Genomic DNA, 18,941 nt, shown 5'->3' with positions numbered 1-18,941 from the left:
AGTCTACAGTCTAGCTACTCCACCTTTGTCTCTCGCTCAGGCCTTTATGTCTCTCGCTGAGGTCAATATACAGACCTTCTGGTGTCAACTCCACCCACCTCTGTAGCCAAACAGCGATGATCTGTTCCATTTGTTACTCATTACTCACCTGTGAGAGGCTCCATAAACATGAATTAACTAAAAAAAAAACAGGGATCATATTTTTCAGACTTTTGATTTGAGGTTGAACAAGGAAAATTTGAAAACCAGAGCAGTTAAACTTGCCGTCGCTCTAGCAACTGAGCTATCTAGCCCTCTGTTGGCAGTCTCCCTATTTCGTCAATATCTTTGTTTGCCAGTAAGAAGCCATACAACCATTAACTGCTGTGTAGCAAAGTTTTAAAAGCTAAGTAAACAATCACTGGCGTCTTAAACGGGAGGTTGTTGGTTCAAATTCCGATATAGTCATTTGTTCTCTGTTCAACCCCAAATCATTACCTAGCAGTCCTTTGTGGTATACTATTTGATATTTATATAACTTGTCAAGTTTTGTTAATTTCAGTTTCAGAGATAACAGAAGCGTGATATAAGTTGACGTCAGGGTAGCTAAAAACCATGGAACTGCTACATCATTGGTTCCTCAGGGCTCTATTCTTGGGCCTCTTCATTGTACACATAGGAGCAGAAATCGGTAAGACAGTCCTTTCATTACATGTTTAAAGTAACCAAATGAACTTTTTTTTTTGGGGGGGGGTTCCGATAAGAACCAGTAGTTTATAACTGAAGTGCTATTTCTCGCTCTCCTCAAGCAAAGTTAAGAAGTTGCATAGGCTTAAAAATGAAGGTCTGTTGTCTTAAATGCACGAAGATTCTCTCAAATATTTTGACTTTCCATTAATAGGATGTATCCCATCACACAATCCAACTCCTTACTCGGTCAGCCTCAATGACAACTGACATGCTAAGAGGGTCACCAAGGACTGTCGCCGGCAAAGTCTGCCGAATGGATTTGGTCTGACCTCCTTAGTTTATCCCAATGGGCACCTTTTGTCATTTTTAAAAGCCTTTATTATCTCCAGTAAGACTCTCTGAATGAGATGGTCAGTTGAATGTGGATCTAGCCCTGACAGCCAGCAAGGTTGATTGACATGAACTTGTGCAGCTTACGAATTTGCAATGCTAACATGGCTCGGAGTTAACACTGGACCGCGGACTCAAAGCCGGGGACCAATTTTATAGAGCTGCTTTAAAGCAAAAAAGTGCAACCAAATTTTGCTTACCAGAATAAATAATTAAGGTTACCAGGCAAATACCCATTACACTTGTACAATTTGTGACTGGTATCCTGCTCATTTCTGCTTAGCACTTTTAAGCAGTATTTCTTTATCCCAGATGCAAATTAATTTTGTAGAATTTAATCACATGAGGGCGCTCTTTACCCCCCTCTTAAAATAAGAAGGCACACGTCCCGGCACCTCATGACCCACCTAGAACCCCTTGTTAATTACAACAAGGATGCTGTGTTTCCTATCACCATAAAAAAAACTTGTCATAGGCAGAATTTGGTTTTAAAACTCAATCAATTCGAAACATCTCGGATTACGGTACTTCCGAGCTTGGGTGCTTAAATAAAAATCACATTTTTTTTTTTTGCTTTGAAAGTTAAGAGAGTTTAACATGTGGAAATTTGAGTATTAACATGAACTCCTGTCTCCCCCTATCTGTTATGTTCACCATATCCTAAAGGGTTTGGGAGACCATAATGCTTTATGTCACGTAACCTAAAATGTCAATTTAGAATCGGTGATTCAAGGGCGAACGCAAAACAGAAAGAAAGAAATTAATGCTTTCATTTTTGGTTGCACTCTCCCACTCAAGCATACTTCGTATTGTATCAGGCAAAATGGGTGATTTTTTGGAGGCACTAGTTTAGGTAAAAGCTGACCTCACAGAAGGTACAAAAACACACCAAAACAAAATCCTGAACAGCTGGCACTGGAAAGTCATGATGAACTCACTTTCCCTCTTTAATCTGCTAATTTATCATATTTCCTTTGAATATGAATTTCATATTTAGCTGTTTATCGTAAACACATTCAGTGGCGACTATCACACCCTTTATGACCTTGGTTGTCACAATAACTTCCTGATGTAAAACATACCCCCTATTGACCCATTTCACCTGACGACATCATCAGAATAATCTTGGATGTGCCTTTTTGGTGGGCAATGTCACTTTGTGCGTTATTCAGTGAAGTGCGCAATTTAGGCGATCAGCATTTACATGTAAACCTATTGACCACTAAAATGGTGAGTGTGACACAGTCGCCAAGTGCTAGGGGTCAATACCTGTTTTGACAAACACTGACCTTTTATGAAATTTGTCAAATTTCAAATAAAAGGGTGAGTTTTAATGATTTGGGGTTGAACAAAGAATTTTTTTACAAGAGTGGGATTTGAACCAACGACCTCCAGATTAGCTTTTTCTACCTATTTCGGTAAACTTACCGAACATGAAATTGTCCCCAGGTTTTGTCATGAACCATGTTGTTCCCCCCATACCTTAATTTGTCACTTCTAGCCCCTGGCTTGCACTGGGGGAACCCGGTGCATATTTATCATCAGGGATGCAGCACGTCAGGTGTTGAAACTTTTCCCTTCCGAGGTGTTAGTTAAAATTGCCCGTGATGTTTCAACTGTCAATACGTTAAGAACATTCGTCCTGCCTGCACAGGTTCCTAGCTATTATTAGCGGGGGAAAGGTTTGGCTTCTCGTTGAAGAATAAACGTAATTAATTTTCAATGAGTATTGTCAATGGAGAGCAGGAAATTACACGTGTTAATGTGTTTCCTCATGAGGGTGTTGTTAAAAGTATATTGCGCTTTGCAACTGTCAGCGATATTGACGTTTGCCCTTATCCACGATGACTTTTCGTTTGGAGGGCTTAACTCTGACTTTTACGAAAAGTGTGAAAACTTTTTTTTAAGGTGGGAACCAATAATTATAGAATGAAAGCTTGGTTCATATAAAGTACTTTTATACCTTTGTACGGGGGTCTCAAAGTATTTGAATGAAAGATACATGTATGCTGAGTTTTCAATTATGAGGGTTTGCAAGCGAATGCGATGCAATCTGAGCCACATTTCATTGCTGGATTCAGTGCTTGGGACCACCATTGCTGGCTTACAGGGCACGCTTTGAATTTCTGCGCTAGCTGTGTTTAGGAAAGAGTGCCTAATAGAGTGGCGTTCGAATGCACCCAAACAAAAAATCCCTGCATACCTGTGTAATAATGCACTTGACATAATTACTGTAAAGTAAGCCAAAAAATAGGTCCCTGCTGGGAAATTTAGGCCTTTGGAAAAGATTACAAGCAAAAAAGTGGGCAAAACATATAATAAATCCCTAAATGCATTATTTGCAAACATGTTTGTCTTGCATTTGATGGGACCTTTGAACTTTGAGATCTTGTTGGCCTCAATCTACACTACTAGTCTTATCTCAACCTTTCATAAACTCTCTCCATTTGAACAATTCGACACGAAGGCAAGAACATAAAAAGAATTAGAAAGTGGCGCACTAGATATTGTTCGTAGCACTTGCCTTGCTTCGCATTGAACCGGTCTTTATATAATCAAAGTTGAAGCTGGCTTTTCTCTGATCTTTTAGATTGTTTTAAATCCTTGTTTTTTTTTATTATTATTACAGAATTTCGAGAGGAGCCGTATGACAAAGTTGTTGCCCAGGGACAGCCAGTTTACTTTGACTGCATGGCGGCCGATACCCAAAACCGTGGTACGATCTCAGTCCAATGGAAACATAACAGCACCCCGCTCAGTGCCGGCGGGAGAGTGACCATCTTTCCTAACGGGACCCTTCAGTTGGTATCGACGCAGACGGGAGACGAGGGGACGTATTCCTGCACGGCCAGCCTTGTTGTTTCTGGAGGTCTCTTGGAGCAGAGAGAAAGCCTGGCGGCCATGTTGTATTTTGCCTGTAAGTTTTCAAGCTTTCCTTTCGGAGTAAGTTTTATCTCTCAAATTAACACAGGAACAATTTTGCTGATTGAACAACAAATACATTTGGAGGATTTTGCATGCAGAGATACCAACTCTCCCCGATTCTGCAGAAAGTTTCCTAAAAATAAACCAATCTTTCTGATGAGCAAACTTTAAAACTCTTTAGATCATGAACACTTTTGTTTAACATTAGTGTGCTCAGGGCAAGATTTTGTGGCTCAACAGTTTCCTGCTTAGCAGTACTAACCCACTGTGCTTTTACACATCTGGAACCTGGGAGTAAGCTGGTCATGTGAACAGACTTGGAACATCTTGAAGTTATCTGTAAATAGAATGAAATGTAGAAACGTTCTCGCACGTATTTTTATACAAAGCCCCCGAGGCCATCCAAAGCATCGAGAGAGAAAAAGAAAAGAAAAGAAAAAATCGGGTTATCAGACTTCCTCCCCCCAGCATTGACTGCACGGCCTGATTGCGGCCATCACTAAACCGTATCATTTAATACAGCCTAATTATGGACGTAACTAGGCATGGAGGAAAATGGCGGAAGTTTCTCTTGTGTCGCAAAACGGGAAGGGTAGGGTAAAGAAGGGGGAGGAAAGGCAGGGGCGGGGCGAAGCCCAGTTCTTTAAAGAGGGGCGTGTAACTCTTCATTTTGTTGCCGACGGATGCGGTTGGTTAATACAAAGGGCTCTTGGGTATATTAGGTTTAAGGTTCTCATATTTCTGACCTACATGCAAGGTTTTGTTTTTATTTTAGTGTGTTCTTTTTCAGATCTGGATTAGGTTCAAGGTCTTGTCAGTGTAATAGTATTTTTTGTGTTTTTTTGCGGTTGTCATTATTTCCCCGGTTTACAGTTTATTTTGCGCAATCTTGTTCCCCACAAATCATCAGGGTTAGAGACTTGAATTATTTTTGGATTTTAAACCTTGCATAGTGGCAATGCATTCTGTGGAAAAATTCTCCTGTCATTAAGATATAAGTTTCATCCACAGTTTCTTTTTCACAATAATGCCAAATTTATATAATAATGTAAAAAAAAAACTTGAAAAGTGTCTGAAAAAATAATATGAACTGAAAATTTGGTTTTGTTTTAAAAACACAGAAATGTGAAAATTTTGAAAAGTAGTGTCAATTTAGGACTGCGCTTTGGCGATCATAATCAACTGTTTTAGGCAATAAGCCAGTGATCAACCAATGGCAAGTTCAACTGAAACAGTTGTTGGTTACGGCAGCGAAAACGCACCCTAGGATGTGATCTTTACTTGACCTGAGTAGAACTAGGTCAGATTTTGCAACCATTAAGCATTTTGGTAGAATTAGCCGCTTCTGGCCGCTACGGTCTCTAAAAGTGGGGCAGTATTTCTGTTAACCTTGACTTTTATATTGAGTTAGAAATTACGCAAACTTGTATTGCTTTGCTTTGCCCAGAGGTTCAGAAGATAATCTTGTCCATGCAGCGGATTGTCCTTAGAGACATTATGTGTGCCTGGAGGATGAAAGACAAGTGTCTGTATTAGATTTGTTGCTGCGGCCTTCGGAAAGTATCTTTAGAAAAAGCAAAGATTGTCCAATAAAAAAATGAAAATACCCTTTTCAAAAGAATGATGATCTGCTTTAATAAATTGCTACAGGGACCCAGTGTATCACTTAAAACATAATCCCTCACTGAAAGACATGGAAGACATAGCGACGTCTCAATAAATATTTTTATCAAGAACAGAAAAATTGATCTTTGAGATACCGTTCTACCACCCTCATGGGGGGGCTTTATGGGTGAGTGAGAGAGAAACCCTGGGAAAGGGGGGCAAAAAGGGGGCCAGCAAGCTTTTAGCGACTCTTGGCTGGATCGACGTGGGTTAAAAGATACTTCCTCTAGGTGCCAATCATCGTCAGAGGAATTCATTGGAAGCCTTTTGGGACTCGCAGATGTTTCTATCACTCAAAACATGAAAATGGATCCTTATGGTTACCCTCTACAGGGACTCTTGCAATTTGTTACGGAAAGGTTTACGTGATTCTTTTCCTAAATTCTCTGAAATAATCTAATTTCAGAATTTCTTTTAGTTGAAAGTTTGTCTTCATTGAAATTTAAGTCATGTGTGGGGTTTTGTATTTTTGACAGATTATTTCATTGACTCGCCCGTTTCCAATCGTATTCAGACAAAATGTCAATGTCAAATGTCAATTACGTTTTTAGTACTTCTTTTTTCATACATGTACCTACCATGCCTACAATACTTTTTAGAAAGAATGTTTTATTTTTTCATTTTATTTATTGATCAAAGCTGGGCCTCAAAAGAGAAGGGTAATTGTTCCGCGTCAGGGAACAAGTCAGCATGCACAAAAAGTTTGTGGTACCTGATGTAGGTTATAATCCAAAATGGGTAACCTTCAACATCTCTGCAAAGAGCTTTCTTTTATGGTATGATTCAAAATCTCGGCACTGCAATTGCATTTTTAGACCACAGTAGAAGTCTTCCATCCATGTATTTTGTTTCAATTAACTGTTTGTTAACAATTACCAGAAATAGTCCATTCTGATTCACAGCAGAACTCTGTTCCATGAATTCTTTAATCCAGCCATACACACAATCATCTGTGCCCTGTTGACTCAGCCATGTGATTTACATGTACACTTTCCAGCAAGTGTAGAATATAAGACCCCCCCCCCCCCCTTACTGCATCTTCAGACCCTTCCACACTATTATATTATTCCCCGGGGATGCCCTCGGGGAGGAACAGCCGACTATTTCACACTATGATCACTTTAACCCTGATCTACCCCTGGCAAATGGGAATAGCCACCCTTGCTCTTGAGTAGGGGTAAGCATTAAAACCCCGGTGTATCCTTCAAACGAGCAACCGGAACCTCATTGAATGGCGGGGACTGTATGAAAGTGCGCTGGAATAACAGTGGGGCGGGCTTCCCCTGGACTGTATTCCCCAAAGATAAGAGACACCAGTTTGAAAAGCGTTTTGGTTCAGATTCTAAATGTTCCAAGAGTAATCATTGATTACCCTCCAGCAAAGTCGAGCAATGAGATATTTCCTTCCCGAGACCACCCAACGTCAACGGTCTCTTCGGATTGTTCAATCTGCGAATGCCAAGACAGTGAGGATACCACAATTAACACGGGTCTGCGTCGTATATCATCACTCGTTTCTCAAACTCTCTCACCCGCGCTGTTTACGCATCTGAATGTCTGCTCGATTAGTTTGTGTGTTATTTCTTCAGTTCATGGCTCTTTAGGTCACTAGTTTCTAAAGATGATGGTAATTTTGTCAGACTTTTGGTTGTAAAGTCTCGTCCCGTGTCTTCCCCCCAGATGTAAATTCCTCAGTGTGTTGTTATTCGTCATGCCCGCAAATAAAGTGTTGAATTCGTGCCAACATTTACTATCACTGGATCATCAGGTTTGATGAAAACCCCAGACAAAACTCAGACAGATACCTTCCCGTCGTAAAAGTGACCCCGTTGTGACATATCAACATCTTTAAATAAAATGGTCAAATTGAGAGAACAGAAAAGTACGAGGAGTCAACAAGCGATACTCAGGGTAGGGTTCAAAAGATGCATTAGGCTATAAGTCATTTGTTTATGGGTCACACAGCAGGCACCCTTGTTTACAGGTTTCCACAGGCCTTGCTACATGTAGCGGCAGTGATTAAGTTCACTTCTGATGCATCCTTGGTTTCTTTACCAGAAATATTATGATAAACAATAGTAATTCATCACTTTATATAACTTACTTATAGACCAGCTGTTCCTTGCTCTATGGTTGTATGCGATTCTTCAGTAAACTTCATTGTTGTGGTCAAATTTCTTAAGTCAGACCAGTCACTTGCAATGATTATTTTAAAAGGACTGTGGAAAATTTGCAAACTGTAACGAGAGTGGTGTGTAAGCATAATGTGCTGCCAATCAAGATATGATGTCATTTTTGTTTCATTCTCCTGAAGATGATCAGAGCATACTGATCAAACGTTGAATCTTTAGCACCGGTTCTTTTCAGAACCAACGTTACTCATAAAAGATTTTCACATGGTGTTACCGCAAACCTATCTTAGTTATACTTCCACCATGCTAAGTTTTAAATCGAACTTGTTATTTGTACTTCTTCTGACACACACTAAAAATAAATAGTCTTAGTCAAAGTATGATGTCATTGAACTTACAAATGATACTGGTAACATGTCGACCCCACAGACAAGTTACCTCGGGAAGTGCAATTCAAATCAACATTTATTTCCTTTGCAAATTACTGATACTCTATCTTAAATGAGTATTCGATTCTGCCTAACGTTTATTTCCTATACAAATTACCAACAAACTATCTTAAATGAGTACTCGATTCAACCTAATATTTATTTCCTAAACAAATTGGCTGTAAATTGAGAGTAAAAAGAGTATGCGTAACATTGTTTGTATCATGGAGGAAAAGGGTATCTAGGCAGTTTGAAAAGAACTTTCTGCAAGCAACATTGTAAAATATCTGTTGCCGATTTTGCAAAGGCATGGTCCAACCATCTATGCATTTTTTTTTTTACATAACATTCAATTCCACACATAAATGTGGTCGTACAAACTTGCAGTAACAATATTTTAAATAGACAGCTGCAAAAATGTAACAAAGTTTTCCCTTTTGGCTGTTGGCCACTGTTGAATTTTCCAAAGCCGACAATTTTTTACCAGAAAAACCTGATAAAAATTAGCTGTTTACATTGAAACTATCCAACTTATTGTTTACCGCTGTGTAACTCGATGCACTACTCTCAGTGCAACTCGCATTTTCACGGCAGCTCCGTACAGCTGGACAATATGAAGAAATTTCCTCTCGTTCACATTGCCACGGGCAAATATTTTTTTTATTAAATTTTCCTCAGCTGGGACACGTTTAATTTTATGACACAGTTTCAGAGTAGGGGTCCGATGACAAAAGGTTTCAAAGTAAAGAGGTAATTATTATAGTCGACTTGAAAGTGGATAATTAGAGGAAAGTTAAGCCTGGAGTGCGAATTGGGTAGGGGGGGGGGGCGGTTTGGGTGCCAAGTGTTGACAATGCATTGGTACTTTGTTCTTCAAAGTTTGAAGATTTAATCAAAGTTGACTTGAAAGTGGTGTAGATAGGCAAAGCCCCAAGTGCACAACTTTTTTGGCGGGATACCTCAATTTAGCATGTTAATACAGACTGAGCTAGCTCTATTTTTAGGGAGAAAACACCACTCTATTGGCGAAAAACAATTTGCATTGTAATTCTTTACATAGGTTCATCTGGGCCCAATTTCAGAAAACTTGTAAGCATGAAAACATGCTAAGCACTTGCTCAGCAGAAACAGGTTACCAGCCAATGGGATAGAACCTGCCAGTAAAAGTGTTGTCAAAAGCATGAGTCGACTCCACAAGTACTGAATCTGTGATTACTGAAAGAAAGTCTCGGCGAACCACCTGTCTGTAGCCCTCACGTCCAAATAAAGTTTCCCCACGAACTTTTTGACGTCATTACTTAATTTAACAGTCTATTTTGAAGTCCTTTGTATAGTTGTTTGAAAAACAATAATATTTACATCTGTTGATACAAATCTTACAAAGACAAAAAACTTGGGCCAAGCGAAGCGGAGCGTAGCTGTCTCAATACGATGTACGACATATTTGAACTCTTGTGTTTTCACTCAAAACATTTACAGGTAAACGTTTTGCCGTTTGTGTACCTTGAGTTTCAGGATGTCTTATTAGTCCATGCATGTGGTGTGAGGTGTTGACGCAAGGTAAAAAATAAAGCAGCAAAGGGCATGGATTGACGCTTTGCAAATTAATTAATTTGTGTTTTTATTTCCTCATTAAACAAGGGTTAATCATCCTTCCGAATTAAAACGCTTTTGCTTAAATAGGCAACAACTTTTGTTACATGGACAAGTTGAGAGTTTGCACAATTATAGTGGAGTCCCTAGGGTAGACTGCACAAAGAGTTAAGACGAATCTTATCTCGAGTAAAAACTTACGGCTAGTCTTAAGACTTGCTTAGCTCAAAAAAACAGTTGCTTACCAAAAATAGGTTACAAGCGAGAATTCAGATTACTGCGACTGGTCCTCAGTCATTTCTTGGTTAGCCAAGAAATTTGCTAAGCAGAATTTTCTGCTTAACAGCTTTATCAAATTGAGCCTTGCTCTGTCCCCCTTTTACTCTCTCTGGTCCCCCTCCCCTTGTGTCCATCACTGGTTCCCTTCACTAGCCATGAGGTTCACCTGTTGACCCACAGGTGAACCGACAGATGGGAGCATCTGCCGGTCGGAACGAAATTCACTTCCTGGGTCAGTGGTTGGAACATAATGGGCACCTTGACGGGGATTTATTCTAGTAACAGCTGGCTTACCATATCAATAGAATTTCATCTGGGGAAATATTGGTGGAGCACATTTTGGGATCGGATGTAACAAATCATTGACGGCAACATGTGACTGTAAAATCTACAAATATATATTTAGGCACAGCTGGTGATTTGGATAAAATGTAGGTCAGAGGTATGAATCAGATCTATAGAAAGGGAACAAATTACAAAAGCCTGTCAAAGAAAGTTTTTTTTTTTATGTTATACTTTACTTCAGTCTCTTGTGAATTCTGATCAGCTGATTAAGATTTGCCATTATTTTTGAATTGAGGAAATTTGGGTCAGGCTCTCTGAACCAATGGGTGTCGTTGCAGATGTTCCAAGCAATTGGCATTATTAGTTGGGTCTAATAATATTTACAACATACTTTGAGCTGCATACAAAAAACTGTCAGTAGATTGTTAGACAATTAATCTAAGTGGCCAGGTGGAGCTAAATAATGATTTTTTTTGGAAGAACAGATTAACTATGAAATCAAAAAACATACAATAGACCCCTTCGGCACATTACGTCATCAGACCCAAACAGCTCCCTCACTGAGGTTAATGAAGACCTATCATTGGCTGACAGTTGCTAGCTGTGCGTAAACACATGCACATTTCTATTGTTTGAACTCAGTGATGTCGCCCACTACAAGGGTCTATTGGTTTGGTAAAAGCTAGCCAGTTATTTGGTTATTTGCACGACATTTGGATATGGTAAAAAATTGAACATAAATGCACATGGCATCATAGTGCGATTCCCGTTGTTGCATCATTGTTTTACATCTAAGATGGTAGCGTGATGGCGGGGTCTATTTGGAAGGGGGAAGCATTGCTGAAAATGTTCATATCTGATCGAAGTCTTTCTAAAATATGGGGCGTATTGGTGGTTTCAAGGCCAGCTTTTAATTTTCTGCCGAAAACATCAAACATGCCTGGTTTCTGTTACAGCTCGTACAGGGTCAAAGATTCAAAAATTCAATCCCGAGATTCAACCCGCACACCTGTGTGGATTGCATGTGAATTCTATAAAAGGTTGAATCGGAAGTATCCTTTGGTTAGCCCAAAGTCCTGTCTCCTGCAAAACAAGGGAAAGGTGTAAAGGACTAAGCCGTCCTTAGACCACTAAATGACATGCGTCTGGTTTGTGTTTAAAACGTTAACAAGGTCAGAGTTTTTAAGAAAGGGTTTTGTGAAACAACGGGCACACCTGTCCGATAATGAAGTAAATCGGGGTATTAAGTCCTGAAACTGGAGAACGGGAAATGTCTCTAGGTCACCTGATATTTCCCCCTCAAGAAGGGGGCGAGGGATTATACAGGTCACCTTCTTCAACTTTCAGACAGAAAACTTGCTTACTTAGTATTGTATTTTCGCGCCTTGAGTTTCGCTCTGGTAAGAGGCACTTCTATAAAGAAAATTTAAATTTGCAAAGGGCACCACATGCAAAATGTACATAGTAATTGCCGTGGTGCTGCGGGTTATTTCGAGGTTTTACTTGTCCGGTAACCCATTTTAGCTCAGCAAATTTTCGGCTCATTCAAATTAAAACGGTCACTTTTAACAAAGCATTTCACTGTAAACAAATATATATCACTAGTCACACAAACAAATGTAAATCTTATTGCCTTAAGTTTTTAACTGTTTCTGTTTATAAACAAAACTGGATTAGCAACTCTTTATAATTTTAGCCTGAGACAGAACACACCTGTGATGAAACAGGTAAATTCCTATAATTGGCAAACAAGGAAATGCTCTTAATGTACGTAATCCTGTGTTGTTAATTAATTTGGTCTGACATGATAGACAGGTGTCGGTAATGGTGATCAAACACAGACAATACACAGGTGGGCTCTGGGATACAATAGTCAGTAAAGACTAAAGGGAAACTAAAACATTGGTTTTCAAATGAGTATTATTCCGTATACTCTCTAGTCAACAAACCTTACGCCTTACATCTTGTGAATACTCTACAAGCATTGCTGCTGTCCTGGAGAGGGTGGGTTGCAAATACCATTGTTGCTCTGTGCTTGTGCTGTCCAGATTGTGCTTATAAGATGATGATATTGTCAATGTGTCCAAAGAGAGATTAGAAGCTCCATCCCTCTTAAGCATTTTTGAGATATGCAACAAAATACTACGGCACTATTAGGTTTGGGTAAATTTGTTCTGTTTACACCCAAATCACACGTTGTACTCCTATAGTGGCCACCATACCTCAAAAAGGGCTTCTCTTTTTAACCCTTGCCCTTCATTTATCACTCGATTGGGCCTTAAACACCTTGAGTCAATTTTCAACATGGTGGTTTAAAATAAGACAAAGTCTTCATAGTCTGAACCCCATCTTCAGACCTGCCAGAAAATGGTCGGGCAAATCGATGAATCTACATGATTATTTGAATGCGCAGAAAGGGCCATTCCATATTGATTGAGAAGCTGCTTTAACTTAAATCTAAATCTCAAGTTTAAAACAAAACTTTTCCTATTTTCTTTTCTCCAGTTCTCAACCCAGTTGATCTGATCACCGGTAACCAGACTGTGATCGACAAACAGCTGGCTCCCGCCTACTTCCAATGTGTTTCGGGTGAAAGCCGACCGCTTCCAACCATCATCTGGGAGAGAAACGGGATACCAGTCACAGATGAATTATCATACGGGGAGCAATTCGGCGGGACTGGTTCCCTGAAGTGGTCGCAAACACTCCAGATTAATAATGTACGCAAGCGCCATGAGGGGTCGTACCGATGCGTGGTGAGCAACCCACTGCTCAATGGACAGGTCCAGAGAAGCTCTTATTCGTTCCTGGAAGTTCTTCGTAAGTGATAAATTTTAGCCATGGTTTGAGTACCACATAATGATACTTTATGAACTATGCGCAATGACAGGCTAACGTAGGGAGACTGCAAAACAGGGCTGGACAGCTCAGTTGATAGAGCATCGGTACGCTAATCCGAAGGTCCTTGGTCCCGCTCCAGTCAATTTCTTTGTTCAAACCCAAGCCAGATATCTTTCAAACCATGTTGGGATGGTCCAGTTTGAGTTCAAGGAAATTGAAGACAACTTTTTGATCGACCCATTGCATATAATGTCATAAGACCCAAACAGCGCCCTCAGTGAGGTAAATGAAGACCAATCATTGTGCGCAGACCTCAGCAATAGCAGTCACTGGGAAATGTGTTTTTAAACAATTGGAACTTACCAGTGCTCGATTCTACTTAACCTTAACTTTCATCTCATGAAGAGTTGTCCAGTATTGCCATAGTAATTTGTATTGTGACATCACACTTAACCTAGAAGTTAAGATAGCCATCTATTTTTCAAAATCTCGTAATGGAACCCCATTTAATTGATTTTTCTTGTTTCTTTGTTTGTTTTTCATCAGCCAATCCAGGAGACCCATACATCAGCATCGCGCCTCGAAACCAAATCATCCCAGCCGGGGAACCAGCCATTTTCTCCTGCCAGATCCTTGGTGACCCGGCGCCCTCGATCTCTTGGAGAAAGCTCGACGACCCCGATGATCTCATCGATACACCCGAGCGTTACGCCCGAAATGACGGCAGTCTGTACTTTGCTGACGTAGCTGATATGTATGAGGGAAACTACGTATGTACAGGTACCAGTCGACTGGGACAAGTCTCAACCAATCCAGTGGCTCTGATATCTGCACGTAAGTAGATGGTTATAATGGTCTGGTTCCCTTTACCCTAATCCTGATTAGAACGCTGTTGTAAAGGACCTGCCGTCGATTTCACAAAGAGTTAAGACTCGCCTTATCTCGAGTTAGAACGAGTAACTCATCCTTACTTAGGATTAATCTTAAGGTCTGCATGCTACAGTGCAGGGTTGGGACTTGTCCTAAGTCCTAAGATTAATCCTAAGTTAGTCCTAGGAAGAGTTTTGTGAAATCGACGGCAGGTCATAAAGCCTGTAAGCACACAAACCTGCTAAGCACAGGAAAATATTTTTAGTAGAGATTTAGAATTTGAGGTTTCGAAATCCAGCATCTGAAAGAACGCAACTTCGTGTGACGAGGGTGTTTTTTCTTTCATTATTATCTCGCAACTTCCGACGATCGATTGAGCTCAAATTTTCACAGGTTTGTTATTTTATGTATATGTTGAGATACACCAAGTGAGAAGACTGGTTTTTGACAATTACCAATAGTGTCCAGTGTCTGCTCATATTGTGAGTAACAGTTTGTTTACACACTTAATAAAAAATATTGTTTAAATCAATCACTGTCTATAAAGTTCTGACTAATGTTGAGGTAGCGTTTCAACAGGAAACCATTCATGGTGTTATGTCAGTTGTACATTTGGTGAACATGTCACGCTTGCGGAGCTAGACATAAATGTCTTTGATCTGTGAAAAAACTCCAGCAGGAACAGATTGTTTTACACTTCAGAAATAATTGCGGACATGTGTTCCAAGTCACTTTCAAGTGTCGATAAGTCGTGATGACTGCATGCCGAGAGCGTTTACAAGTATACTAGTGGCAATTATCCAAAATGAGATGAGTTGACGTTCGGACAAAAGACTGACGTGACTTATACACAGGAAGACATGCCCTTCCCAGGTGGAAGCTCTGCCTACGACTGTCTCATTTATAACTCAACGTACAAACAAAGACCAAAGTGTACAAATGAATACCCTTCACAGAAAACATTTGTGTGTCCTGCTGTGATAACCAAAAATATAAATTATGTTCGTAAGATTATATATTGATTGGCATTTAGCAATTCCTGTTTCATCCGTTACGCCTGTCAAAATCCCAATGACTCATCTGAAAATAAAAGGAATGTCCATGTGGGGTTATGAGTTTTATCAATTGGCAACAGACTCCTCTTTGATTCACCCAGGCTGATTCTCAAAAAGTCCGCTCATAAACATGCCGCAGAAATTAGCGAAGAGAGTCAAAGAAAATAAACAGAAATTTGAAAGCAAAGCTTGTCCAAATACCTCTGGACGGTTTTAGACTTTAGTGAACTGATTGACCTTTTATCGGTGTCTCTTGACCTGGCTTTCCTGTAGACGCTCTGATTGGCCTGTCTGAATTAATTTCCTAAGTGACTACTTTTTTGCAGGAGTTCTATTTCGTTGTTGATGTGGTTTTTTGTTGAATGCAGCTAGGAGACCCATCAGAATCAGATGGTTCGGATGGGCGGGAATGCTTCCCCGTCGTCCGTTGTCCTTGGTTAGGATGATGAAAACATTTCTCTTGGGTGCCTCTTTGATTGTTGATTATTGATAGCAATTTTCTCAGAATTTGGATGGAATTTAATCATTAACATTGTACCATGTACCGATTTGTTCGGTGAAAAACACAATGTCTTCAGCGAGAGGTGCTCAATAAAACTAACTATTACTTATTATTATTTCAAACTTGTTAAAGGTTAACCTTCATCATTGCCGAAATTGCCAAGCTTCATCACTATCATCACCAATGCAGCTGAAAATCACCCATAAATACACAGTAACCACTCAAAAGTGCTTCCAGCTATACCCTTTAGAAAACTTCCACAAGAATCTGAACAAAATTTAAACACAAATTCAATTCATCTTTATCCGCCCTTCACCCCTCCCCTCTTTAAATGTTTCTACCCTGAGCTGACCTTTTCCAAAATCAATTCGGTAGCAAAAGGAAACAGAAACAGGATTCATCTCATGGAAAGAACCCTACTCATGGGCCTATCCCTTCCCATTCTCTAAACCAGAGACACATGGTGAGGCATTTAAAGAACTGCCCGCACGAATAACAGGTTTATTTTAACCCATCCCCGGGGAAGAAGGCCGTAAAACAATGCTTTTTGTTCTACCGATTAATTCACGTCCTTGTACCCAAGGTTTGGATCGAGATAAGGTCGGGACGGTTTCTTTAAGCCAAAGGTCTCTTGGCTAAGGTGACCTATCTTTGGTATTCGTCTTCCAAACGCCCCAGCGACAGCCGAGATGAAGTTTCCTGTGGGAAGAGGCTTGATGTCTTAGTTGTTCAAGATCTTGGGTTTTTAATTTCTGGCACGAAAGGTCAATGACGAGTATTTTTAGACTGTTCATTGTGTGAAATTAGTGTTTCTGGCATATAAAGGAAGAGGTGCTTTAGTAGTGTTTGGAGGTTTTTTTTCTTTATTTTTTCCTTCATTAATCATATTGCTGTATGTTTGTTGTTGCTGAGCAATCAAATGCACCAAACTTGAGCTCTGGTGTTTTCGATCAGAAGAGTGTGGGTTCGAGTCCCAGTCTTGACACTTGTGTCCTTAAACTAGATACCTAAATTATTGCTTTGTCCTTCAAATAGCCGTAGATCCTGTGTATTGTGTAATGCATGTGAAAGAATCCAGTGTGCATATTTTCAAGAATTGCCCTAGAGTTTCTGGTTTGGTTGGCTGCAAATTGTGCTACAGCACCTTGTAAACTATAAATGGTGCTTTTGTAAATAAATGAGTCTTTTATTTTTTCAATAGTTTTGCTGCCTTTAATTATTAATAGCACTTCAAGACGGTGTTTTGTTTAAAATATATGAAACCCTTCTTGTTGTTTGTCATTCTAGGTATGGATTGGGTTTTTACCCAGAACCCATCTGACACAGAGGTCGTTGAGGATGATCGTGCGACGCTAAGCTGCCGGCCACCGTTCAGCAAGCCGCAAGCGAATATCACATGGTACAAAGACAATGCAGTGTTTCAAGGTGTGGCTATACTAGGTAAGACTGTCAATACTAACCAGTTCCCTTTCTGAAACACAAAGCCATTTTCAAAACCATGGCTATTGCTTCGGATCTGGCTCAACAAGTTGTCCTGTTTGAAGCCCAGTATCAAAAATCGCTTTTTGAAGATAACAAATTTGACCGAGCCAAAGTATAATCGCCATTTTTCCCCCATAATAAACAAAAGCTCATCAAATGAAACATGCAAATAAATTTAAAAACAAATAATCAAAATGAACCGGTACATTTTTAACTTAGAAAAATGAATGTTTTTTATTGCCCTAAAATAATTCTTTGAAGACCTCTCTTGATCAATTAACTCCCTTTACCAGGAGCTCCAAAGTAAGCCAAAGCACTTTCATGAAACTCATAAAAGTTCCACTAATAAGCTTATAGAACTAAGCAGACAGAATTCATACTACCTTCTTTGAGCCTTTTCTCCCACTTGAGAGTAAGTTTTGCTGTATATACTATCCTGTTTGAGTATTAAAGGCAGCGGACACTATTGGTAATTGTCAAAGACTAGCCTTCACAGTTGGTGTATCTCAACATAAGCGTAAAAAAACAAACCTGTGAAAATTTGAGCTCAATCGGTCATCGAACTTGCGAGATATTAATGAAAGAAAAAAACACCCTTGTCAGACGAAGTTGTGTGCGTTTAGATAGTTGATTTCGAGACCTCAAAATCTAAATCTGAGGTCTCAAAATCAAATTCAGGGAAAATTACTTCTTTCTCGAAAACTATGGCACTTCAGAGGGAGCCGTTTCTCACAATGTTTTATACCATCAACCTCTCCCCATTACTCGTCACCAAGAAAGGTTTTATGCCAATAATTATTTCGAGTAATTACCAATAGTGTCCACTGCCTACAATCCATAGGAGCAAAAGAAAAAACTGCTACTGTGAAAACCGTTTTGTTGACGAGAACGACCTGTTGCTTCGAAACAGGTGGGTGGATGGGTGTAAATCTCTATGAGTGGACTTCCCTTGTTTGTGTGCTCGGAGAAGCCTCTTATACTTAACACTGTCTGCCTTCCTGATGAGTCTAATGAGTTCCATCCTCGTGGGAACCTTGTTGTAAATCCGAGGAGTTTATCGGTGATCAAATCAATCTGGTGCCCTCAACAGTTTACACAGCGCCAATTAGTTTGCCGAGATGATCTTTTTAAAGGAAATGTATACGTTTCAAAAGGTAGTAGCGTTTTTTTTATAGATATTGCCAAAAAGCAAGGAATAATAATCAAGAAGAATTATTGGCAACCTTAATTACCTCTGGCATGATGTTCTTTCGCACAAAGAAGTCTAAGTAAAGATAAGGTCCAGAAAACAAAAAGTTCCAAGGTTTACTTTGTTAACATACAAAAATAGCATGAGACAGAAAACTTCATGTTTTTTTTTATATATTTAAATACTACATGTATGTTAATTGTAGTATACAAATTTCTAAAAAGAACATAATTTGTCTGTCTCATGCTTTTTTTTTATTTTGCTCCTTTTTACAAACCAACAAATTTGATTCTAAAAAGGAGCAAAATATATTGTGGTGACTAAACCAATATTATTGGTCTCCCAAAGCTCAATCAACCTTGATTGAAAGTTTTGGTAACGAAATGTTAGGTGTCAAGCGTCTGGTAACTGTACTTCCCAAAGGTGTTACTGCTAGATAAACAGACTCACTGCCTTTACCCTGTTGGTTTAGCAGTGTGTTATATAGCACCTATTTCAGGGTTTCTGGCACCATTCGCACGGGAAAAAGGTGATGAAAAAAAACATGGATGCACTAATGACACGGAAAGGTGCACCCTGACGAATAGTTACTTAAAGACAAAACCTCAAACAGCAAACAAGATAAGGTTCAAGTTC

At 39.6% G+C, this 18,941-nt stretch overlaps 1 protein-coding gene across 1 annotated transcript in view; it reads left to right on the top strand.

Moving 5' to 3' along the window:
* Nucleotides 1–18,941, top strand: part of LOC117303302 (Down syndrome cell adhesion molecule-like protein 1 homolog) — a 109,960-nt gene that overhangs the window by 10,843 nt on the left and 80,176 nt on the right. Inside the window, exons 4-8 of the mRNA XM_033787469.1 lie at nt 542–670; nt 3,689–3,976; nt 12,872–13,186; nt 13,754–14,041; nt 16,922–17,074. Of these exons, the coding sequence (XP_033643360.1) occupies nt 595–670; nt 3,689–3,976; nt 12,872–13,186; nt 13,754–14,041; nt 16,922–17,074 (1,120 nt within the window). The 5' untranslated portion in view covers nt 542–594. The remainder of the gene's footprint in view (nt 1–541; nt 671–3,688; nt 3,977–12,871; nt 13,187–13,753; nt 14,042–16,921; nt 17,075–18,941) is intronic.

The sequence above is a fragment of the Asterias rubens genome, chromosome 19, assembly GCF_902459465.1.
Source record: "Asterias rubens chromosome 19, eAstRub1.3, whole genome shotgun sequence".
Taxonomy (NCBI): Eukaryota; Metazoa; Echinodermata; class Asteroidea; order Forcipulatida; family Asteriidae; genus Asterias; species Asterias rubens.
Note: the sequence above shows the minus strand (reverse complement) of the source record. Positions and strands in the feature narration are given on the sequence as shown.